Source organism: Sycon ciliatum, chromosome 4 (genome assembly GCF_964019385.1).
Source record: "Sycon ciliatum chromosome 4, ocSycCili1.1, whole genome shotgun sequence".
Lineage (NCBI taxonomy): Eukaryota > Metazoa > Porifera > Calcarea > Leucosolenida > Sycettidae > Sycon > Sycon ciliatum.
Genome location: NC_088646.1, coordinates 19361644 through 19385906, shown reverse-complemented (window position 1 = coordinate 19385906; position 24263 = coordinate 19361644). Strand labels below are relative to the sequence as shown.

Here is a 24263-nt window from a genome sequence, read left to right as displayed (position 1 = left end):
TGCCCTGCTTATTCCATCCTAATTAGGGGTGAAACAATTATACCGAGTACTCGAGTACTCGCTCGGTTTTTTCAAAAATAATCGTACTCGGAATAAATCAGAGTACTCGTTCATACATGGTACATGCATTTACTACAGAAATCTGCAGTTTCAGGGCAGCAGTCGGCAGATGGTGATGTGCAGACTGTGTGGTGAACATTTGTTCACGAGTAGAGAGAGCCCAAATGACCCACCGCCCAATATACCCGAGAAAAATGACGGCTACTCGGTTCAATCAGGGTTGTATCATGTTATTTTAAAGCCCTTGGTGTGCAATTTTTAGGAGATGAAAAATACTCGAATATTCGATCGGAGAAATCAGAGTACTCGAACTCGGGATCTCAGTGCCTACTTTCACCCCTAATCCTAATCAATGCTGATATTCTGATACTCAAGTGGTTTGATCGATAAGCCATCGCTTTTAATGTAAATGTTGCGTTGCCACTGATTGATTTAGGATGATCTGAATGTGATCACAAGCAATGTCCGAAATCAAACCAGCCCTGTGACTCTGATACTTTGATGTATGCATGTATATAATATGTGTACTTCTTCTTTGACCCCAAACTCCTATCTAGCTCTGCATGTCTCCTTCACACACTAATTGCGTGCACTTGCCAGTATGGCTGTCTCTGTGTAAATTGCTGGCTTTGTTCACGTTCGCAGTGATGAGATCTCTCTTTGAAATGCCCATGTAAACATTACCGTATAAATATTTGTGCTGACTGGTGTAGCTGATTCTCCATCTTTCTCAACAGTGAATACCGCATGTACTGGGTTCAACGCTGTGTATGAAACGTTGACGCGTGTCTAGGCCTAGTATTTGGTACAACTTGAGCTCATCAACCCATGATGATAATTATGAGCATTCCAGCTGACAATGATGATGGTTCCGTGATGAGTCGCACAACTCTCCGCTATTCTTGCTAGTCATAGTCTATAGAGTACATGAATGACATTGTAGCATATGCTTCGTATTGAGTAGGAGTGCTTGCCATCATGCCACTCGATATGAACCATGTCAAATAAATGATGTACTGTAACTGTAACCAAGAGTACATAAACCAGAGTGTGCAACTGTGCATATCAGATCTGAAACAGCGCAGTTCGTGCACTACGTCACCCTGATGAGATCAGCCAAGCCGCGACTTGCGTAGAGCTCAAATTTTCATGTTTCATAGCCCGGAAATCAGCCAAGTTTGCTTGATTTTAGACGTCCTGTTTCAGGATTTCGGTGTTTTGTGTGACTGTGTACGCTGCGTACATCCACCGACAAGTAAAGTCACCAGGCTATCCGTCTCAAAAAACCGAAATCAGGACAAACTCAGTGAACTGCACCACCGCGACTGGTTACGCAACTTTTCACCGTACCTGTGGCTTACCATGCCGTCAGAAATGACGTAGTGCACGAATTACGCTCCCACAGGAACCATCCCGAGTTGCACACTCTGGTTTATGTACTCTTGCTGTAACCTGTCTAATGTTAAACAGTTTGCTAATTTTGCGAGAAGAGCATAACGCGAATATTAACCATCGTGACATCAAACTTCAAAAGTGGGTGTGTATGTGTGATCACAGTGCTCCGCAAACATTTGCCATCGTGAACTTGCTGGTTCTGAGAAATTGCAAAACTTTAGTGACGCAATATAGGGTGTGGTGATGGTTGTGTGCAGGAGGGTCTAGTCGGCTAAAGAGCGCAGTGTAATGGTGGAGGTGACTCAACATTTTCTTCAATGGCCGAGAGCTCTGTCGCACCCTGTAATAATATAGGGTGGTTTACAGTAATTGTATAACCTCGGTAGCCGCTGACCGTGGTAAACTTCCAGTGTGATGCTGGCCATAGTCCTTGTTGTAAAGATCTGGCAAAGGGCCACAGCAACGCTGAACATTATCTTTCCCAGAACCCTGCATCAACGTTGCATACAGTGACACTGTTATTGTTATTCATTCATATTTTACTACTGGTAGTAGTTGACCCTCTTTGCATGACCACCGTGATCATTTGACGGATCTGCGGCATCACTGGGAGAGGAATAGAGCAGATTGAGGTGTACTGCTGTGCAAAATGACTCACCCACTACACCATGCCATAGGAGTCAAAATAAAGACTCAAAATCCACACAAATTTCAATCTAAATCCACTTGTTCACCCTTCCTGCTGGGCTGTAAGATAGTTAGTACAGTGAAATCTGTCTAAGACGACTGCTCAAGGGACTTTCAAAGTGTGGTCTCTGTAACCAGGTGGTCTCCTTATCCAGTGCCATTTGACTGGAAATAGCATCCCTTGGTCCTGGCTGCAGTGGTCTTCTGAGACAGGTGGTCGGTCGCCTTATCCGAGTGGTCGCCTTGACAGGTTAATACTTATTCTTCATTTTTACAAAACATACTTCAAATGTCATGGCTTTGTTAGGGCCGATTTCCGCTACGTTGCCGTGAGTGCCGTGCCGTGAGTACCCATGGTGATTTGCTCACGTGAGGGGCAGTTTTGGCGCGAGTTCATTCCGTGGCTCCTGCCGTACCGTGCCGTGGACATTCCGGTGCCGAGGGCCTCTGGGGGGTGGAAATGGCATGCCGTGGTATTCCGTGAGGTCGAATGCAGTGAGTAATAGGTATTTTACTACTCCCTGACAGGAAGTTTTTTCTTTCTTTTGTATTTGTGGCACGAAGTTTTTCTTGGCTTTTGGCTTTTCGATTGGTTGATTTTTGAGCTTTCTCCAGTCATCTCCCCCGCTATTTTTCCTCAAGACCAAAGTCAGAAATTGAGAAAATGGTGATCCGCCCTGCCGACGGAATGCACTAATGACTGTGCGCAGGTGTAAATCTAAGGGCCGATTTCCACTACGGCACCATGAGTGCCGTGCCGACGATTTGGGTGGGTCACGTGTACCCCACGGTAAGAGCTTGGAGCTGAGAGTGATTTACACCTGCGCACAGTCGTTCCGTGCATTCCGTCGGCAGGCCACATCACCATTTTTGCCAATTTCTGACTTTGGTCTGGAGGGAAAATAGCAGGGGCCCCGGGGAGATGATTGGAGAAAGCTCAAAAATCAACCAATCGAAAAGCCAAAAGCCAAGAAAACACTTCGTACCACAAATACAAAAGAAAGAAAAACATCCTATCAGGAAGTAGTAAAATACCTACTACACACTGTATTCGACCTCACGGAATACCACGGCATGCCATTTCTCCCCCCCCCCCCCCCCCCCCCCCAGAGACCCTCGGCACCGGAATGTCCACGGCGCGGTACAGCACGACCCACGGAATGAACTCGCGCCAAAACTGCCCCTCACGTGAGCAAATCACCATGGGTACTCACGGCACGGCACTCACGGTACCGTAGTGGAAATCGGCCCTAACTGAGACTGGCTTTATAATCGAATACACCTCCATGGCTTTTAAGGTGCGGACGTCCAGTATGAATGTGTTGCTAAATGGTGACCAGCAAGCCAGTGTTTGCGTGCGTGCGCTAAGTCATGCTGGCTGAAATGTTACTACCAATGCAGCTGGTAATCGTGTTGGAGAACTGCGTGACACCCTGCCTCACTTGGTGATCGGTAGGGCATTACGTAAGGTACATGTACATGTATGATTGGTGCAGTACAGCTGCTCTGGATGTTGGTAACGATTAGAAACTCTGCAACAACACAGCTCAGTGTGATGAGAGAGACTTGATTTCAAGCACAGCATTAAGTGTACTGACAGCAAAACGTTTCACAAGCGCTTGCAAGCATTGCCATTTGTAGCAAGTCCAGCGCAGTTTGACGCTTAAAACCTGGACGCCTCATGCAGTCTATTGAGATTGTGTGGATGACATCATACACACTGTGTGTCATGACTCAAGAGGCATGGCAAACCTTAACCCCCAGTGCTTGTGATATCATTCCACGCAGGGAGTCGTAAAATACCGGTGTTTTACCACTCCCTGAGACCATGCAAGCACCTCACATGATGACGTAATGGCATAGTCTCTGATCGAAAACGCTTGAGCCTTGAGGATCTGCCTGGCATGCCTGCCGCGCCTCTGCAGCAGCATAATACTGAGTGACAACCCAGTGCACATGTACTCTGGGTAGCTAGCTGCTGGGTTAGTTTTGGATACAACTCTCTGCCCTCTGGTGGGGAGGGGACTACACTCCCATGACCTTTTGAACTGTATGTGTTGCCGCGGCACTGGGTGGAGAATGTGTATGCAGTCACACACTCCTTTATAAGGCAGAGTTCACCCGAAAGTTGAATAGGGGTCCATCAGAGGCCAACATCACCTCGAGCTGGAATCGAAAAAGGATACTAGTACCCGAAAAAGAAATTAACATTGGCCATTGCATATTGATGCCATTCTCCCTTTACATGTTCTGACCTCTTGTAACCATATACAGTCAACTTCGCGAATAACGACTGCGGACATAACGACAATTCGCGAATAACGACAGCATTTTCATGCCCAGAGCAAAGTCCCATCCAACTCACTTACTGTAACACATATAATGAGACTTCGGGTATAAGGACACTTCGCGAATAAGGACACTTTTCTGATGCCCCGCCGGGTGTCGTTATAAGCGAAGTTGACTGTAGAGGATATGCAATGTACGTCGCATACACGTGTAGTACGTTTGCCGCTGAAAGTTCTTCTATACAAGGGGTCTGTGTACGCACCTAACCCATAAATGGGCATTTTGCCACTCAGCTGCCTCTCACATAAGATGGATGTGACGTCCTTGCATATCCTCCATGTATTCAGCTAATGTATGTGCTGCTGCTGTGTGTTTGTTGTGTCTTGTCAGGGTTACGAATCGCCTTGCGAGTCTCCGAAATTGTCCCGCGGGAAGGCACAGCAGAACATGCCTCACCTGTCAGTGACACCGGCGATACACCTTCAACTGGCCCAGCCGCTCGGTGTTGCCGGCAACATAGGTGCAAAGACCAGCGATAAGCCGGTCACACGACGCCAGGCACGTATTGGGCATGAGGAGGTAGAGGTGACACGACGGCCGCAGCAAGCGTCAAAGACCTTATCTGCGCCACCGATGCTCCCACTCGGCCATAAAGTCAGATACAGTTTGGACAGCAGCGATTCAGCTTGCCTGGACATCAGTGACATCAGCATCCACCTGCCGTCACTGAGCGACTCGTTTGATTCCCACGGTGCGTCCACATCGTCCCTCTTACCCGGCTCCCCTCAGATTAGCGTACACACTGTTATAGATAGTCTTGGGTAGCAATAGAGAAGCCACCCACAGCTTGTGCGTGTGTGTGTGTGTGTGTGGCAGGCACCCATTTTCTCTAGCCCTCTTAAAAAAAACACTATCCATGATCTTAACCGCACCAAATGTTTTCTCTCTCAGTGGGAAACTCCACTTGCTTGCGGTCCCTCATCTCGTGTTCCGCTTCTAACACCGTGTGACTGAAACTCCTTGCACAGACTTGCGCTGATTTCTTTCAGCAGCTGAGCGTCTTTAGTCCTTGTCAACATAGTGCCTTGACTGGCATTGAGTGCTCAGTTACTAACCCGGACAATGTCCACTGGTGCTTGCAGGCTTGCTGCTTCTTTTCTTGCTGTTCCAAGCAGTCATCCGACAAGGCTTTGGATTTTGCTCCTGGTTGCTGTTGGCAAGCTCCTTGGGGAGCCTTGTCTGCTGGGCCTCGTTATGCGTCTATTTTTTGCTCGGCTACCATGGTCAACGATATTCTTATTTAGTTAGTGTGTGCTTTTGCGTGTGAGTGTGTGCGTGTGAGTGTATGTGCCCACACGATGTTATGTAAAGGTGCTGGTCACTAGTTTCTCAGTGGTCAATTGCCTATTTTTTTCTTACCGTCAGAGCCGCCGGTCGAAACATATTGCCTGCTGGTCAATGCTACAGATAATGTAACTCCAAACTAACTAACTCTCTACACCACGGCTGCAGCTTGTAGTCACGTTTCATGCAGTGGTTGTGTTCCCCTTGCCCAGCCTGTAGTCCAATATTGCCCGCCCTGCTAACTCTTGCTAATTCCTGCTACAGCTGTACTTGCAATGCGCTTGACTCCATTCCATTCTAATTTCTTATTACGGTTTAATACTTCTACGAATGTGTCAAGCTTGCACGTTCGTATTCCTCCGTGCGACAGGCTCCATTTTCATTTGATTCCTTGTTCCTTTTATTTTTATTTTGGATTTAACCTGTGTAGTCGGACCCACAATATGCCTGTTGTGTCCGTTTGTTCTTATAGACTGTGCCATCTCTGTTCTTATAGACTGTACGAGTACCATCTCTGTACTCGTAGTACTCTTGTTGTAGTGTTGTGTGACCGCCACTGACACTGTGACCACACCCCGGTATCATCGGTAGCGGCGCACGCGTGTGTGTGTGTGTGTGTGCCAGTGTAAGACCAAAAAGTAGAGATTCACTGGCCAGAAAAAGCCACTTCATAGCTGTGTCACACCCCGGTATCATCGGTAGCGGCGCACGTGTGTGTGTATGTGTACGTGTGTGTGTGTGTGTGTGTGTGTGTGTGTGTGTGTGTGTGTGTGTGTGTGTGTGTGTGTGCCAGTGTAAGACCAAAAAGTAGGGATTCACTGGCCAGAAAAAGCCACTTCATAGCTGTGTGGTGTAGACCAGGCTGAATAGTGGCGGTCAATTCTTCAGCCTTGCAAGGTTGCCAAGCTGTGGAATGGTGCAATCCCAGCACAAGTTGCTATGGCTTCTGCTGTAGCATCACCGTTATCGCCCCCGGCGATGGGCGTCAAATGGTGTGTGTGTGTGTGCGTACGTGTGTGGTGTTGTGTGTGTGTGTGCGTGTGGTGTGGGTGTGTGTGTGCGTGCGCGTGCTACATTTGTAGTACCAGTGAGTACTGTAAAGCGACAAACTTTCGCGGCGCGCAAATTTAGCGTTTTCATAAATTGGGCTGGTTTACGATGAGAAACTTTTGCGATTCTATCTCTTCAGTTGGATCTTGTACTGTCTACAATCAATGTACGGAGGGGTTTGCGGCGTTTTATATTCGCGAATGCGTGATGGTCACGAAAATAGCGAAATTTAATTTCTAGCGAAAGTTTCTCATTTTACAGTAGTGTCCTCCGCCTTGTGGCAAAGTTGTGCTGCTATCATGAAAATAATTATTACCGTATCATAGTTCATACCGGTACCTAGAAGTACAGACTGTCACGTCAGTACCTAGGCTAAACAATTAATAGACCAATCCCGAAAAGATTGTCTGGGTTCGAAAGGGGGCATGTCAACTGAGAGTACACTGTACAACACATACATGGCACTACCTGATCAGCATGCGGCACAGGACGTGTTTGATAGTTCGCGTGTGAATGCGAGGGTAAGTACACGATTTTCTCGTTAGTTGCATGCAAGAGAGACGATGCGACAGAAAGCGAAGCCCTTTGTAGTTTTCTCTCTCGCACTGGTAATGGTCTGCTGTTGGAGTTGAAATGCTAAGACATAATCCTTGTTTCGCTCTTCTGTGTAGTGTGAAGAGGTCAACGAACATGTAGAGCTCACTTTGATGAAGTAGGCAAGGCTGTGAGCGCTGTGGCTCAAAGCGATAGGCCCTAAATCTTACGAGATATTTCGAGTGCTATTGTTTGTTGCGAGCGCTTCGTCTTCGATGAGTCCTGCCTCTTTCCTGGCAGCTGCCCTCCTATAGGACCAACCACGAAGTGACTGTACTCATCTGCAGCCGATCAATGTTATATTGCACAAGAAGATATCGTTTTCGCCAAGCCAGTGCCCCGCCAAAGACCATCGCCGTGTCACACCGTCGGAACGAGTTCATGATGAGAAACATCATTCGCGCGAGCGTGATGAAGAAATATTTCGAAAGACAACATAGTCTTTACCCCCGGGACGACAACTATGTGCACGTCCTGCAAGGGGAGAATGTCACCAGCGACATCAACGAAGACGACGGCAGCATTTCGGAAACCTGGAGGCAGCGGAGGTCGTCAAGCTCCTCCGCGACCCGGTACATGTACAGTATGTGACATGTCGACACGAGCGTGCGGAAACACAGCATACTCTGTAGTACTGTTGCGAGAGTTTGCGGAAGGAGTCCAAGTCGGGAAATCCATCAGCTCCAAAAGCTACCTGTAGGTGGGCGATGAGACTCCAGCTTCAGACTACAACAGTCAGGACTTGTAAATAGTTGAACTTTGTGAAGCATCAGATCGAGAAGTTAGCTGAAATCGTAGCTGTTGCAGTATGTCGGCGCTATGTAGCTTGCATTTTTTACGGAGAGTCGATCGCCACGCGAATGTTTCTCTCCTCACCGAGAGCTATCTGGCCTCCAAACTCCGTCAGGGTCTGCCTAAGGTACCGAAGGTCCTTTGACTAGCTGCTGGCAGGACTCCATCAAATCCTTTAGCTTCAGCTCGGCGAGCAAAAGTCTCTCTCTCCTCCGCCATGAGCTGACACACACAAACTGAATACAAAACGATACACTTCACACGTGCTGGCTTGCACGCGTGCCCCCTTTCACGAACCCAGACAATCTTTTCGGGATTGGTCTATTTAATGTAGGCTAGGCTAGATCTAGATGCCATGCGCCAGTGCATGCGGTGTGACCGACCATGGCTAATTCTCTGCTACTATGGTTACATCTTGTGGTGTGTGGGCTGCCGCGTGTGGGGGTATTCCCTCCTAGCAAGAGTACTCTTGCTCCTAGTGTGGGCTCGATCGAACCAGCTGATCCTCTACTACGTAGTGCTAGTACTAGTACTACTACTACTCTTCCTCGTAGTCTTGAGCTTTTACTTGATGATCACGACCATAGCTAGCAACGAAACCGTAACCATCGCAACGAAGTGCAGTGAAGATGCTGTCGACAGCACACGCAGCTAAAGCAGTGACTGACATCTGTGTGTACCTGCGTTGAGCCACTTGATCTTGAGGCACGAAGAGCGAGGAAGGAGGGTTTGATTTGAGAAGGCAGCAAAAGCTCGTGCTGGATTCAGACAGCTCAAGGTGTTACTGTGCTGTTCAACTACTTTTGTAGAGTTCTCGATAGCACTTCTACTCAGCTGTTGGCCGGTGGTGGATTCCTTTCGATTGCTGTCCACAGACGTGCGAAGGAGAGTTGCGATCTGGAGTGCAGCCAGGTGCGACCGACCAGTGCGCAGTCTACACCCTTCCCGAAAATGGTAAGTAACACATCAGTTCGTTCATATCATGCGTTGAGAGACTATTTTGACTTCTTGTTCTGCGAAGATAGATCTGCTCCTGGCCTGGCCAACCAGTTGCCTACATGGTTTGGTGTCACACCTACTGTAGCAACTAGCACCTCGCAGTGGCTAGGTGCCTCGCTGTTGTGTACGTAATCGTTTGCACAGTGACTTACTAGACTGTGCGCAGCTAAATGTAAACCACAGTATCGCGCTGAAATATCACGATCTCGTTCAGTTTCGAGCTTTTTTTGTCTTGCTTCAGAAGTTTAGCCACTACAATGTCCGCCTTCTCTTGCAGAGAGCAGCACGGTTTGCTGAGCTCTGATCAGTGTGCTCGGGGCCTACTCGACAACCACGGAATGTTTGGCATGGTCGTAAATGTGCTCAGGCAGGACTCAATGAGTTACCAGAGCTCCTGTTCTGTATAGCTTTGGCCAACCACCTACTCCGGTGCAAACGGCTCACCAAAAAGGTTCCTTTGAAGGTATCGGCGGCGGCGGAGCAAAACGAATTGCTACTCGTCTACCGTCATTACACAGCGGTCAGTACACAGCGTCGTTACAGAATGCCTTCATTTATAGCGCTCGCCAATAAGTACTTCCAGCCAGACATACAGACGCTCGACCAGCATGCGCTGGGGTTGGGTTCGCAGAAAGCCGCGCGGTTCAACGAAGTACACTCGGTGGCGGTAGGTGCACGGAGTATGTGGACTATTTCCCTTTCCTATTACCGGCGCAGCTGTAAGGCTGGATAGAATTAGAAACACATACCTGTCAACCTTTGCAAACCTGAGATCGGGACAATGACATACCTAGTCCTAGTCCTAGTCCTAGTCCTAGTCCTAGTCCTAGTCCTAGTCCTAGTCCTAGTCCTAGTCCTAGTCCTAGGTATGAAAATTTATACAAATGTAGCTGTGAGGCATACGATGAATGCACTTGCCTACTGCCACCCTTGATATGGGGACGGTCCGGCCAAATTGGGATGCTTGGCACGTATGGAAACACTATACGTACTGTCTACATGTATTGTCGAGACATGAACTGTAATGGCAGGGTTTTATTCTTGGGGTGCGAGGGTCTGTATGGCACTATGGGTCCCAGGTTCGGTGGCCTAGCTAAGCGAGGTTGTTTTCCGCTTGTACTTCGGCATGTTGTAAGGCTGGGTGAAGCCGCGGAGGACGGTCACAAGTGTGTCCACTTGGGTTTGGTGCTGGGTTTCGACGATGTTACTCGAGATATTCTTGCTGATGGTACCAACTATTCAAAATTTAATAATAATAATAATAATACTAACTTTCGGTTTGGTTGGATTTATGAGCCGGTATGGTAAGCTTCGGGAGAAGTTTCTTTGTGGTTGTTTAGCTTGCCAATGATGCAGGCTTCTGGCTTGGCCATTGTGATATTAGTATAGGCTTTGTCACGGTGCTTGGTTCTCCAATCCAGCTAATGGTGCAGACTTTGAATTTGGCTGGATTTATGAGCCGGCATGCAATGCTTCAGGAGAAGTTTTCTTTGTGGCCCCGCTTGATGTAGGCTTCTGGCTTGACCATGGTGATATCGTTCCCCATCCTGCCTAAACGAGTACTCAGACCTTGTTTCAAAGTGCCGACACGAAAACAAGTTCCTCCTAAAATACTGCCATGAGTACTTGAACCATAAACTTACGGAACTTGAACTTCCTCCTATCCTTTCATATGCTTTGAGATCGGCTGCGCTGCGTTGTAGATCATCCGGGGTCCCGTCTAGCTGAGAATCACCTTTGCTACATTGAAAGCGAACAGGAGACATGTTTTGAGTAAAAACAAGAGGAAATAAGCTCCCAAGAGTGTGCAACTGTGCATATGAGGTCTCATACGAGGGAGTACGACTCCCTGTCTCATACTATGAAAACTCAGATCACGTTTTGTATTACATGTATGTACAACTTGCTAGAACTTAGGCCAGTGTCTGTGCAGTTCGGATATCAGCCACGGTCCTGCTGAATTGCTGATGACTAGCATAAAGCCTGATTCATACATCATTTCAATTTGGCTTGAAGGGGAGGTATGATCTAAAATCAAAATGTCACGGCTAGTAGTCTTCGGGGGTGCTGAGTCAAACGATCTTGGTCTGAGGAAGCTGATGCGCTCCCTTTGTCCTAGGCTAGCTATAGTCCCAATCGAACTCGCGCATTTCCTTTGAAACTTGGCGAGTGTGCCGCATATTAGATAGGGATTCGTGTGGAAAATGTCACTGAAAGTATTACTTCGTTCTTATAGAAGTACGGATGAGCGTGGAACTCCCAGAACCTGTAGTATTCTGGATGCTGAGTCAAATGATCTTGGTCCATGGAGGCTGCGATACAGCTTTTGGTCCTTATTATCAATCAAATGCGGTCCTGTACTGACGCGCACATCAGTTACCTGGTCACCGTGCCAGTACAGTGCAGTGCACCATGCATTCGTGCAACAACTTGCACTCCCTGTGACCAATGCAATGCACGGTGAACTCTTCAAAGGTCACACACCCTTTTGGGACCAAGTGTTCATCAAGGAGGTAGAATGTACCCAGCTTATCAAGTGGTGATGGACTCTTTGTGTGATGCTGTGTCAGTGTACTTGAGTCACATGTATTGCAGTCTGTTGCATGCATCATGCCTGCTGATCTGCACAGGCACGGTGACCAGGTGACTTGTGTATTTCGCATCAATACAGGACCGCATTCGATAGATAATAAGGACTGAGCGCTGTATTACAGCCTCCTTGGACCAAGCTAATCTGATTCAGAGTCCAGAAGATTACTGCCACTGGTTCTGGGTGTTTCACGTTCATCCCTGCTTCGAGAAAAACGATGTGACACTTTCGGGGCCATTGTCCACACAAATCCTTATCCGACTGGTAGTAAGGCGCACTCCCCTAGTTTTAGAGGAAGTGTGCGAGTTTGATTGGAATAGAGAACGAGGGGAATATCTTCGCTTCTTTGGACCAAGGCTGTTCGGCTCAGCACCCCGAAGACTACCCGTAGTGGAGTTTGATTTTAGACCATACTTCCCCTTTTGGAACGTACAAAACGAATGCTACATCACGTGATGTGAGTTTGCCGTCAACGGACCCCATAGCAAGGGTATCCAGAGTTGCACACTCTTGGGAGCGTATTTACTCTTGGCGAAAGCAAGTACCGTAAAGTACTACCGTTCCCCACCCCACGCTGTTGCTTCCCAGGTAGGTCAAGTTGGAGAACTGTGTGTCAGATGTACAGTGTCATTGTCTGCACTTTTATTACCATTCAGGGACACTACTACTAGAGTGTGTGGCTATGACGGTGTGTACTCACCCTCTCTGTGTCCGCGTGTGTGCTGTGTGCTGTGTATAGGAGCTGGCTCGTAGTGTGTCGACATCAACCCGTGGCTCTGGAGCCAGCGGTGCTGCTGCCAACCCCAAGAAGACCAATACCAGTAGATACCGGCGCTTGGCTGGCAAGTCATCTGTGGTATGTAGCGTATTTCTACTGTACATTCATCCATTCGCCCCCGAACCAATACTGAACTGCCACATCTACGTTCTACCTTGTTTGGTAGATAGTTTTAACATTGTCCACATTAATCAAGCCCACTGTAGGCAGGACACATGTTTGTCAGTTGTTGCTGGACTACAATTGTTTATAAGTTAGTGCTGTCCTGGGTCACGTGATCGGTGATGACCACATGTACCAGGGTCATATGATTGATCATGAGCACATGTACCAGGGTCATGTGATCGGTGATTATCAGTATCACACATACTCTATGGATTTTTTTGCTGGTGTTTTTATGGATCCGTTTGCTACCTCAGGACGAGTCCTTATTTACTGGTGGCCAGGCCAGCAAGAAGAAGACGACAATGCGGAGTCGGAACATTGAGGCGGAGAAGCGCGAGCTACAAGGCCTGGCCACACTGCCTGGTGAGTTCACGTGCTGCTGCACACGTTATTCTGCGTATGCAGAAAGAGAATCATGCGTGCAAACTCCATTGGTAGAGTTTCGTGTGTGTGCATGTTAGTGGCCGTCTTGCTCGGTGCTCTGGCTCTCGATAATATCCTTACTCTAAATCTTAGTGGAGCCAACATTTCCCAGATGTATGGAATCACGTTGTTGTAGATGGTCAGGCTCCATACTGCTATCCTCTATAGCATCTCCATCAACCGTTACTAACACATGATTGTACTGTGTACTAAGTATGCCACTGGTATTCTCTTCTTTGTCTGCCAATCAGCTAAGCCCAAGCAGGAGACAATTAACTTGGTGACGAAGGATCTAATTCGCACACTGCGGTAAGCAGCGACTCGACCCCGAACGTCCTGTCATAATCCTGGCAGTTGAAGGATGTTATGGATTTCATGTTAGGATTTACTGCCATCAACAGCAATGACTGCATGCTTCTCAATGGCTCTTTGGGAAAGCTTTGCCTTGTTTGTGAACTAACTTACTTCCTGAAAACCCCCTTTTGCATAGTCCTGCCAGTAGCCCTATTCAGAACTCCATGTTCTGACATGTGTAATGTTCGCCGCTTGTTGTGCTTATGGGTGCCGGTGCCTGCCTTGTGATATACCAGTGTTCCTCAAAAGGACCCGTCGGGACAGTCCGTCATCCTGCCAATGTCGGAATTTGACCGCATCAAGGTGCGTACGTCGGCGCTCATGTATCTGACTCTCACTGCCAGTAGTTCTCACCTACACGCTGTATTTAAACAGGCCTATTAGTCGATGATACACTGTGCATGTGTGTAATACTAATAATAATTATACTATGTATCTGTAGATTAGGAACTGAAAGTACATGCCCAGTCACAGTGTTTGTATGCTGCGTACATGTGTAGGTAGTGAGACATTGAGCACACTAACAGCAAAGAGGTCTATGTGTTCATGGGTTCTGGTGATGCACACATGCTCACAATCGCGCATATGCATACCGCAGGCCCGATAAACAAATCTGACCCTCGGATTGTCTGAATGCTGTTGTGTCTGTGGCGATTTCTATCTGTGGCATGGCTTCGTGTATGCAGCAACGTGCCACGGCTCCAAGCATAGCGCAGCGCAAAACCCTTGTGGCCGAGCAAAAGGAACTAGAAGCCGGTTTACAGGTAAGTGTGATTACAGTGCGTCGTCACGGTGATCAGCAGCAGGGAGTGGTTTAGGTACACTTCCCTGATGATCAGGGTGCATGTGTCATGTGACCGTGCTTTGCACTTGTCATTGATATTCCTTGCTGTCCATGTATGTGACTAGGCAATTTGTCTGTGCATTGTCACGGTTATGGCCGTGTCAGTGGCAGGTCTGGCTGCCAATGCCAATGGACTAGAATTGTTATCCACCACTAGTCCGCTGTTTGTAAATGTACCTCGCCTCTGGCATGCAGGAGGCGAGTTCCATGCGACGCCAGGAGATGCGAGCCTACGAGGAGACCAGGAAGCGGAATGCCAAGCCATCGGACTTGGAAGAGGTATTGGCCGACAATGATAAATTAGTACTTCAATTAGTCCAAGCTCATGCACACCTCAACACACGCTTACTCTCTGTTGCACCACCGGACGGGCCAAGCAGATGCGTCTTCCGATTATACGCCGTATCTTAGATTTCCGTGACACTGTCAGCGCGCATACATGTACTGACCTGACCAATACCCATGCAGTTAGTCACCAGTGATACCTAGCCCTAGCCATGGTTTGGCACCACTCATGTGTTCATGCCTGGGTTGAACAAGGCCGGTGGCAGCCTGATGCACAACCCTCATAAAAAGGCAATACTAGTATAACAACTTAACAAGCATATTTGCAGCACGGCCGTGTACTGATGTGGAAAGAATATAATTGTCGCGGTTTGTCGGAATACCGTCGTTGAGTGTACAGTGGTCACTAGTAAGATATGGTATGCACGTAGTAATAGTGTGATTGCAGGTCAGTTATCTGGCATGGCAAGAATCAGACCTGCTCATATTGATTTTTTTCTTCTTTTTCTTTCTTTTTTTTAATCGTTTTAGGAAGCGTACGCGAGAGCACAGCATCTACAGGAGAAGGCCGAGGCATCTACCATTGAACAAGAGGATGAGATAAAGAACTTGAATGAGGTTGGCGCTGACAATAGAGTAGGAGTTTAAGCATAAGTGACTGTTTACTAGTGTTTAGTGACCTAGTCCTTTCATACCACCAAGTACACCAGATAATACCTATGTATTGTTTTAAACTGTTACATGTAGAACTATTAATTTTTACTGTGTGTTTGCTACCCAACAGCCAAGGATGACAACCTTATGTTAAAAAAAATTGGGACCAGCAAGTGCACTCATGAGGCAGTCCAGGCTTGTTTGTCACGCTATCTTGTATTGTGTGAATTGAACATTGAGAGAGAGAGAGAGAGGGGGGGGGGGGGGACCTGGTGATTGCATGAATTGAGCAACTGGTGTACGCTGGAAGCACACGTCGCATTCTGGCTAACCTCCCTGATTTGTTGTCGATGTGTGATTTAGATCCTCCTGGAAGCCAAGTGCAATGCGATACGCGACCTTCAGCTGGAGGAGAAGAAAGAACTTGCTGCATGTTTTGAAGATGAAGATGTATGTGAACTGGCTTTAAGTCGTCCGTTGTTAAGAAGTTGAATGTACCGGTAGATCTAGAGTGAGCCGTGATTTCTGTCAAAGCTAAAAGATATACAGGGGTTGAACAGGACATTTTACGTTTCCCGTTGTAATAAATAGGGGATGGGGGGTTGGGCCAACAGCAGTACTCTTGATGCTACCACAGCAAGGAATATTGGACGAGATTGAAAGTTAGCATTTTGTATAGTTACCCGAGCTGGATTGATTTCTGGGGGGGGGGGGGGGGGGGGGGATGAACAATGCCTATTGATACACTATCTGAGTGTGATAGACCTTGATAGGTTACAACGTGGTGGATAATGTCAATACACAGAAGTCTATTGGACCCTGACATCTGCATTTTCCCTCTACTTTTCCCACCTGCATGTCAGAAACGCTTGGACACCATGATGGAGGCGGAGAGGAAGCAACGCATCGAGGAACATGAAATGAAAGGTAATATATTTCTTGGCTTGAATTCCACGTTGGTCAACGCTTGCAAAGGAATTTGAGGAGCTTTCAGAACACCGTTTTAGCCGACTTTGCCTTTGTTCTTGAGGAGTTCCCATAATAATTATTATCTCTCCCCTGTATCCATCTTCTGTATGCGTCTTTTGCTGCAGAAAACAAGCAACGACTGCAGAGACTAGAGTAAGTCACGTGCAGACACTTTTCAAGATCCCCAATGGTAGCTGAAGCCTCCATGCGTGGTGCACATCCCCGTTAGCAAGAGTACATACCCCCCCCCCCCCCCCCGAGTGTGCAACGCCTGATCCAGCTCTGCATAGGGTCTTGGTCGAGCGTAATCAGATCTTTGCGTCATAATACCGTACACATCTGAGGGGAACCCGGGAAGTCGCGGGTACTCTCGGATCAAAAACAATAGTGCCCTGCCTCGAGACCGGCCTTGCGCTGGTGTGGAGTGTACGCATGACATCAGAAGATCCGATTCCGCTCGACCAAGACCCTATGCAGGGCTGGATCAGGCGTTGCACACTCTGGGGATATGTACTCTTGCTGTTAGGTGCAATGTGATGAGTACGTACAGATTGCAGAGTTCAGGTTATAGCCGACCATCCACTAGATTTGTGCTGGAATGTATCAACCAGTCGGAGCTTATTGCCGACTGTTATTGTTGATACCCGCATGTGTTGATTCATCGCAGTGTTTTAGCGTATATGATGAACTCGCTTCACAGGTAGAGATTTGACCGGGGCAGAAGATAGAAAGAGGTAGATCAACGGTACTTTCCGGTACATGCATTCTGCACTGCCTTAGGAAGACGTGCTAATAGCCATCAGTCGTGCTCCTCTCCACAGCGACGTGCTCCCCTCCACAGCGACGTGCTCCCCTCCACAGCGACGTGCTCCTCTCCACAGCGGCGGGCTGTTATGCTCTATAGTACGATTGTTGTGGATATTTAAGATTTTACGGTCGTAGACGGCACTCTAGCTGTGTGTTCCTCTGCATGTGTCCAAGCAAAGACCTGTAGCTACATATGCATTGTCCTCACTCTTCTACTGTTCTCCGTTCGGCAGAGGTGCCACAGTTCTGCGCACTCAGATAGAGAAACAGGAACAGCACCGACTACTCAACGAGGAGAAGAAAGATCAGGAGACCCAGCAAATGATCAAGTACCTGCAGCATCTACAGGAAGAGGACATGGACGCGATGCGGGTGAAGAAAGAAAAGCAAGCGGCGCTCATGGTCGAGGTGGGAAAGGCAAATGAGGTGAGTTTTGCACGCTGGAAAGTCTCGTTTCCCCTGGATGCATGCTGTCAGCATGGTATCGGTGCTAGTTTGTGTGGCTGGTGTTCCTCTCTGCATGGCATCCAACCGTGAATACCCGTACATGTGTAGTGTAAATAGCCGATATCAGGATTCTGACTTCCTTGCACGTCTGTCTGTGGTCTTTTCTTGATCTTTCTCTTGCATCACAGGAGATAAAGCGACAGAAGCTAGTAAAGAGAGAGCAAGAAAAGCAGGAGGAGCTGCAAGTGGCAAAGTATTTGCGTGAGAAGGCGGTAAGTGACTGGAACAGCACACTGACATCTGTATGCTGTTCACCGAGTCAGATACCCATAGAACGTATTCAAGAGATCTACAACCAATGGGGAAGACAATATTTGGCAAGGACAGGCTTTGCACATGATCAACAAAGTTCAACATTTGCTCGTATCTAGCTGCTGGCACTGTTCCAAGTGCTGTGGCATAGAGTAAAAGCTCCAGTATGACCTCAGTGGTGCTGGATTATTGTTTGAGCTCATCATGCCTGCTCTGCGTTGTGGCCGGGCCGCTTTTAAGGAAACAAGATTGGGACAATTGGTTGGTAAGGACGTATTGTGTTGGCCTGTAAAAAAGGTAAATGGTTAACATTCCCACGTTATTGCCAACTCCAGGATGAGTAAGTGGATGTTGGTGGCCCCCAGAACACCATCCCTCTCTCTCTCTCTCTTCAATGGAGATGTGCATGGTGGCACCTTGCCAGAAGCCATACTCAATGAGTCATTGTTTTTTTGCGCTATCTGATTATTTTCTGACCCTAACCCCTCTTGCAGGAAAGAGAGGAAGCACTTGCTAAGGAAGCGGAACGCCAGCGCATCGCAAAGGAGAAAGAGATTGCCCGCCTCCGTTCGCTCCAGGAAAGGGCCAAGGATGAGCAGGCAGAGAAGGTTAGTGAGTATGTATCTCTGTATATGTATCTCTGTGTATGTATCTCTGTGTATGTATCTCTGTGTATGTATCTCTGTGTATGTATCTCTGTGTATGTATCTCTGTGTATGTATCTCTGTGTATGTATCTCTGTGTATGTATCTCTGTGTATGTATCTCTGTGTATGTATCTCTGTGTGTATGTATCTCTGTGTGTATGTATCTCTGTGTATGTATCTCTGTGTATGTATCTCTGTGTATGTATCTCTGTGTGTATGTATCTCTGTGTGTATGTATCTCTGTGTATGTATCTCTGTGTATGTATCTCTGTGTATGTATCTCTGTGTGTATGTATCTCTGTGTGTATGTATCTCTGTGTGTATGTATCTCTGTGTGTATGTATCTCTGTGTGTATGTATCTCTGTGTGTATGTATCTCTGTGTATGTATCTCTGTGTGTATGTATCTCTGTGTGTACGTATCTCTGTGTGTATGTATCTCTGTGTGTATGTATCTCTGTGTGTATGTATCTCTGTGTATGTATCTCTGTGTATGTATCTCTGTGTGTATGTATCTCTGTGTATGTATCTCTGTGTATGTATCTCTGTGTATGTATCTCTGTGTGTATGTATCTCTGTGTGTATGTATCTCTGTGTATGTATCTCTGTGTATGTACATGTACATGCATGTATATTGTAATGCTTGGAGCTTGCTAAAACCCAGGGAGATCATTGTTACACAACCGTGAGTTGATCCGATTTCTTACCAATGATTGTTCTGCTGGGCCACTGGCACAACTTGTTTTTTTGTTTGTTGGCGTCGTTGTTGTCGTTGCTGTCGTCCTTGTCGTTGTTATTGTCGTAATTGCTGCTTTTGTCGTCGACGTTGTGTTTAGGATGCACTGAGAGCCAAGAGAGATCAAGAAAATGCTGAGCGGGAGTGGAGACGCAAGGAACGGGAGCGCGTGGCAAAAGAGTAAGACCCTTCCTCCCCGGCGTCGCCTGCTGATTTAGTTAAATGTGCCTTTTTCAGGAACACAAACACATTTTGATTACACTGTTCTGACGAATCTTTGACACTAAACTACGAACACGTTGTAATTTTCCTTTGACATCAAATGTGAGGAGGGGTGTATTTGAATGGTAAAGGGGGAGAGAAGAGGCAGAATTGTCCTGCTGTAGGGAAGGTGCCACGGACAACAAAAAAAGCAAGGGAACAACTGCCTTGAAGCCTGTCCCTGGATGAAGTACTACAGATTCAAGTACTGTAATAATTAGTCAATAGTATGTTGAATGCCGCATAATTGCCGTAAACACCGGATATCATGACTAGATTCATTACGCCTGTGCACTTTAGCATCATTCTGCGTTTTTGTTGTCTTATTTACTATATTCTCAATGGTTTTACTTGTACATTTGCACTGTCTTCTGCAGGACTTCAATGCACGAGCATCTAAGGCAGGCACGTGTTGATCAAGTGCATCATAAGGAACACTACATGGCAGTGCAGGTACGCAATGAATAGAAACATGGATTATGTCACACACATGACAATGCTTGCGCCTTTGATGGGCAATTGTTTGGAATTAGAGGCACTCAAGTTTTTGTCCATTTTAAATCCTGCTCCAGTTTTCTGTTGTTTAATCTGACTGCTTTGCTAAGACTAGTTCACTTGTGTTTTCTCTTCTTTCCACATGATGCAGGCGGCACGAGATCGACAAGTCTTCGACACAATGGTCCAGTAAGAGTTGCTAAGCACATGTTGAGTATTTAGCTTCCTTTTACTGTGTATACATGTATGCAGAAGGTGGGCGTAATCAGTCTCTCAGTTTTCTCTTTTCGTTCAGCCACACAGTCATGTTGAGTTATTTTGATGCACTCAGTTTGCAAACAGCACACGAGTGTTGTTGTTGTTGCTGTGTGCGCGTGTTTGCGGTACATTTTGTTCTCTGTGTGGTACATTCTATTCCTTGCAGTGAGCAGCGCAAAGCGCTGGAAGAGGAAAAGCAAACAGAGCAGCGGCAAGCTGCAGCGCGCTACAAGAACGCATCTGTTGTCAGGAAACAGATCACTGACAAGGAAGCTCAGCAAGTGGAACAGCGGCAGGACTTCTTCCAGGAAGGCAGGCGCCTTGACAAAGAAGCTCAGGAAAGGTAGGCACAGTGTTCTTCCGCGTGCCCCTCCCCTCCCCCCCCCATCCAATCTATCAACTGGTCTCAAGGAACCCTGACTCCCTAAGGCAGTTCATTGTGTTCATTGGCTGACCAGACTCGACCGACACTGTGACCCACAGCATGTTTGAAAAGTACAACGCCTTTCGGATACCCATTTCAATGCCTTTCGGATACACTCATTGATTATCCCAGTTATAAAGTCATATGAGTTTGAGAAATAGGTCCCAGCACAAATTCCCATAGCCAACTTTCAGGAACAGGTTTAAAATGAGACGCGCCAAAGTGCATTGCAACGAGTTTTTTTAGTCCAGTCAGTGCACGATGGAATATTTATTCAAAGAAAGCATTTGCCACGAGGCCATTGCAGTTGCTACTATAATATACTAGTGGTATTGCCCCACTGTTTAGGAGTGTGAACAAGCAATGACACCTTCTTGTCCAATCTGCTGTACATCCACTACTTTCTGTGTTTACAGACGAGAGCGCCTACATGCAATCAAGATGAAGAAACTAGAGGCGTTGAAGGACATCGGCATCCCTGACAAGTACTGCGCACAAGTTAGCCGCCACATTCATGCGCCACCGCCAAGTTTCACGATGAGCAAGAAAGTCTAAAACGGAGAGAGCTCTTTAAAAACTTTTTTTGGCCTGCAGCCAATTCACAAAAATACCAAAACTATGATGATGCAACAAACATGATGGTTAAGTTAAAGTAAGCAGTCAAAGAAAAGTTGAATTGAAGTATGAAACATGAACATGAAAGTTTATTGTTGTGATTTGCAAAATATTCTTGTGAGTTTTTGTACATAAGCTGGTTTTGAGAGTTTTCCAAAACACGACTGTACTATGTTATAATTATATTGTCATCACACACACACACAATGAATCCAACTGACAAGTTCATGAGAGCATCATGTTCATTAGTAGTAGTTTCACACCATAAAAGTACTCTGGAATACTACTGCGGCTGCTGCGGCTGCTGCTGTCTAGATATAATCTGTTACTTGACTTTTATCCCTTCCACTACTTAGAGATTCTTAAGACGAATGAATGCTACTGGAAGATAATGGTTGTCCACATGTTTTGTTTGAAGTAATTCACCTGGATTTCTTCGGGGTCGGTATTTTTGATTGAGCCGGAGAGGGAATTTTCGACTGTGCTGCCACTGATTTAGGGACGGGTATTTTACTGAAGGACGATTTGCGTTTGAGTTTCGGCGAGCGGGGGCTGAGTGTGGCAGATGAGGCAGCGGATGTGGGTGACGTTGCACTGGACCTAGTGGTATGTGAAGCCGTCACTGCTGCCGGAGGTGGTTGTATCGGTGCTTGAATCGGCGGCGACAGTATTGTTGGAGGCCTGCCGGGCAAGCGTGCACTGGTGCTCGTTGTCTGAACCGCCGAAACAGTAGTGTAGGTCAACTGCTTGGCTACGGGTGATACTGACGAGGTGGATCGCTGCCGTGCAGCTCTCGACTCCGTACTGGACAGAGCAGACGATGGCTGCGGGCCAAACGGACTGTACTCACCGGATGTACGTTGATGCTGATGATGACCACACGATTCACTGTGGGTTTGTACATCAACCTTGTACGTGCGACGTATGCGTGGGGATGAGCTGTCACCGTCAATGACGTGCGGTGCCGGCTTGCCTTTCTCGACCGGCACTCGTTTTGTCACGACGTTCTGCCGCCGGCCACCGGATGACTTGCTGCTGACGTTGGCATGCGCGTCGTAGGATGCTGCCTGCAGCGACTGGTTGTGGCGCTGGTGAAGGCTGGACTGGGTGTGCGACATGAATGAGGACATGGAGTCCTGTTTGACCGCGTTGCCGGATAGCTTTCTTGCACGCAGGTCTTTCAGCAGCACTGCATTGGCCTGGGCTGTAAAGGTACACAACAGGAAGAGGATTGCTCAGATTTCATGATAGTATCCGGTACCAGGACAATATAGGGGGGGGGGGGGGGGGGGGGGTAAATGCAATTTCGAAATGATTGGACTGAATGGATGAGAAAATGACAGATGCCAGGTGTTTGGGGTGCTATAAAGAAACATGGGGGGGGGGGGGGTATAAGTGGGTAAGACAAGCAAAGCAGAATACCATGCCGATGTGGAAACACAGTGAAACAGATCAATACAGTAACTTGACAACAAACAACACCATCAGCAACATGAGCTGAGCAGCATGACTTACCACGGCAGGGGTCGTGTTTGTTGAGGAACTCGTCAAGATTCTGCCACCCACCACCGACACGTACCATCACCAATGTGCGCAATATACGTACCATTCTAATCATTTCGGAATCGCCAAACTGCACACCACCACACAAACAACACACATGAACATGGAACACATTACCAAGTGAATGTGTATCTACTAAGTGTTCAAAGTACAGCAGCGCATGCCCGTGCCACATGCCCGGGCCACATGGCCGGGCCACATTGAAGCCTCGACAAGAAGAGTGCAGTTTCTTGTAGCTGATCCACCTTAGGGGGGGGGGGGGGGGGGGGAATCAAAATATTCTTGAAGCAGTTTGAGTGGTAGGTTTGTAATGGAAATTGTAGTGGGGTTGTATGGCGGTAGAGCTACAGTCCGCTACAAGTAACTACTGTCTTTACAAGTAACTACTGTCTTTACAAGTGGCCATTGCACACTGGCACACACTTTCGTCTTCACATGCAACAGTCACTGAAGCGCGATCCCCAGGCCATTTGGCCCAAACATTCACATGCTGAACACAGGTTGAACTATTTTAGGGGGGGGGGGGGGGGGGCAATGCCCTCCGTGCCCCTGACCGGATATGTGCCTGGACTACTAGATCACCAAATTGCCATCAACAATGCTGCCAGGAAAGATTATTTTGATAGTCCGCCATTATCCTCGAAGAAGGGGGTGCACTGGTACTAGTACTGTCAATAGAAGTGAAGTGATCCGTCACTGCCCCAAACTAATGGTAGTGTATTTCCGGGTTGACAATCGCACTTCCATTTCTCAAAATGGGCTAGAAATCTGCTCTGCGACATACATCCTAAACGTTCAGTCATTACTACTAACAATTACAAACTGAAATTATAGGTGATGTCTTGTCTACAAGAGAGGAGAGGAGGAGGAGGAGGAGGAGAAGAAGTAGGAGAAGGAGGAGGAGAAGGAGGAGGAGGAGAAGGAGCAGCAAAAGGAGGCGGAGGAGGAAGAGGAGGAGGAGGAGGAGGAAGAAGAGGAGGTGTATCTTTGACCTCGAGGGGGGGGGATATGTTGCTGAAGTCGCAGGTGCAATACACTTCAACTCCATAGCAACATGGGCATGGGAAAACGCTGCAATAGCAAACTGTGCATTCCTACACACAACGTACCATGTAGCGTGCATCTCCCGCTTGCTGTACACGGAATTGCTTGGCACACGTGCAATGAGATACTGCTAGACGGACCTGGAATTTAAAAAAGAAACACCCATGTGGCATCCACGACACACATACGTTGTCAAGATGAGTATTGTATACTTCATGCGTGGAATTCTATGGACAAATCCAGGATGAAAGTCAGAGTGAAAGTCAGGATAAGTATGTTCTGCTCATGCTGTAGGGGTATCAGTTGAACAGAAGTTACTGAACACAATAGAACCGAGGTGGTAGAAAAGTTCAGCCTGACTAGCTGCAATAAGACTCAGCATCA

At 47.3% G+C, this 24263-nt stretch overlaps 3 protein-coding genes across 5 annotated transcripts in view; 2 read left to right on the top strand and 1 right to left on the bottom strand.

Annotated features, from left to right (window-relative positions):
- Positions 1–6303, top strand: part of LOC135814859 (uncharacterized) — a 16210-nt gene extending 9907 nt beyond the window's left edge. The window contains exon 10 of the mRNA XM_065328053.1: positions 4822–6303. Coding sequence (XP_065184125.1) covers positions 4822–5256 — 435 coding nt within the window. The 3' untranslated portion in view covers positions 5257–6303. The remainder of the gene's footprint in view (positions 1–4821) is intronic.
- A 2606-nt stretch (positions 6304–8909) lies between these two features.
- Positions 8910–21418, top strand: LOC135814858 (cilia- and flagella-associated protein 45-like). 2 transcript variants are annotated; one of them, XM_065328052.1, is made up of 19 exons: positions 8910–9165; positions 12540–12656; positions 12998–13106; positions 13418–13475; positions 13757–13823; positions 14207–14284; positions 14560–14643; positions 15181–15267; positions 15667–15753; positions 16167–16230; positions 16398–16425; positions 17313–17505; positions 17715–17798; positions 18333–18446; positions 19320–19399; positions 19858–19933; positions 20127–20164; positions 20400–20576; positions 21074–21418. In XM_065328052.1, the coding sequence occupies exons 1-19, from the start codon at positions 9163–9165 to the stop codon at positions 21210–21212; spliced, it is 1683 nt and encodes a 560-aa protein (XP_065184124.1). In that variant the 5' UTR covers positions 8910–9162; the 3' UTR covers positions 21213–21418. The 2 variants fall into 2 exon arrangements, with proteins under 2 accessions (XP_065184124.1, XP_065184123.1); XM_065328051.1 differs by lacking the exon at positions 8910–9165 and adding an exon at positions 9435–9877.
- Positions 21208–24263, bottom strand: part of LOC135814857 (microtubule-actin cross-linking factor 1-like) — a 60385-nt gene continuing 57329 nt past the window's right edge. For both annotated transcript variants that reach the window (XM_065328048.1, XM_065328050.1), the window contains 3 exons: positions 23945–24019; positions 22788–22905; positions 21208–22476 (listed from right to left, as the gene is read on the bottom strand). In XM_065328048.1, the coding sequence (XP_065184120.1) occupies positions 21695–22476; positions 22788–22905; positions 23945–24019 (975 nt within the window). In that variant the 3' untranslated portion in view covers positions 21208–21694. The remainder of the gene's footprint in view (positions 22477–22787; positions 22906–23944; positions 24020–24263) is intronic.

Bases quoted from the DNA above. Each gene is read 5' to 3' on its own strand.
- LOC135814858 (XM_065328051.1), top strand. From the start codon at position 9,755: ATGCCTTCATTTATAGCGCTCGCCAATAAGTACTTCCAGCCAGACATA. The intron at 9,878-12,539 runs GTAGGTGCACGG...TGCTGTGTATAG, and splicing joins ACGAAGTACACTCGGTGGCG to GAGCTGGCTCGTAGTGTGTC. The intron at 14,285-14,559 runs GTAAGTGTGATT...TCTGGCATGCAG, and splicing joins AACTAGAAGCCGGTTTACAG to GAGGCGAGTTCCATGCGACG.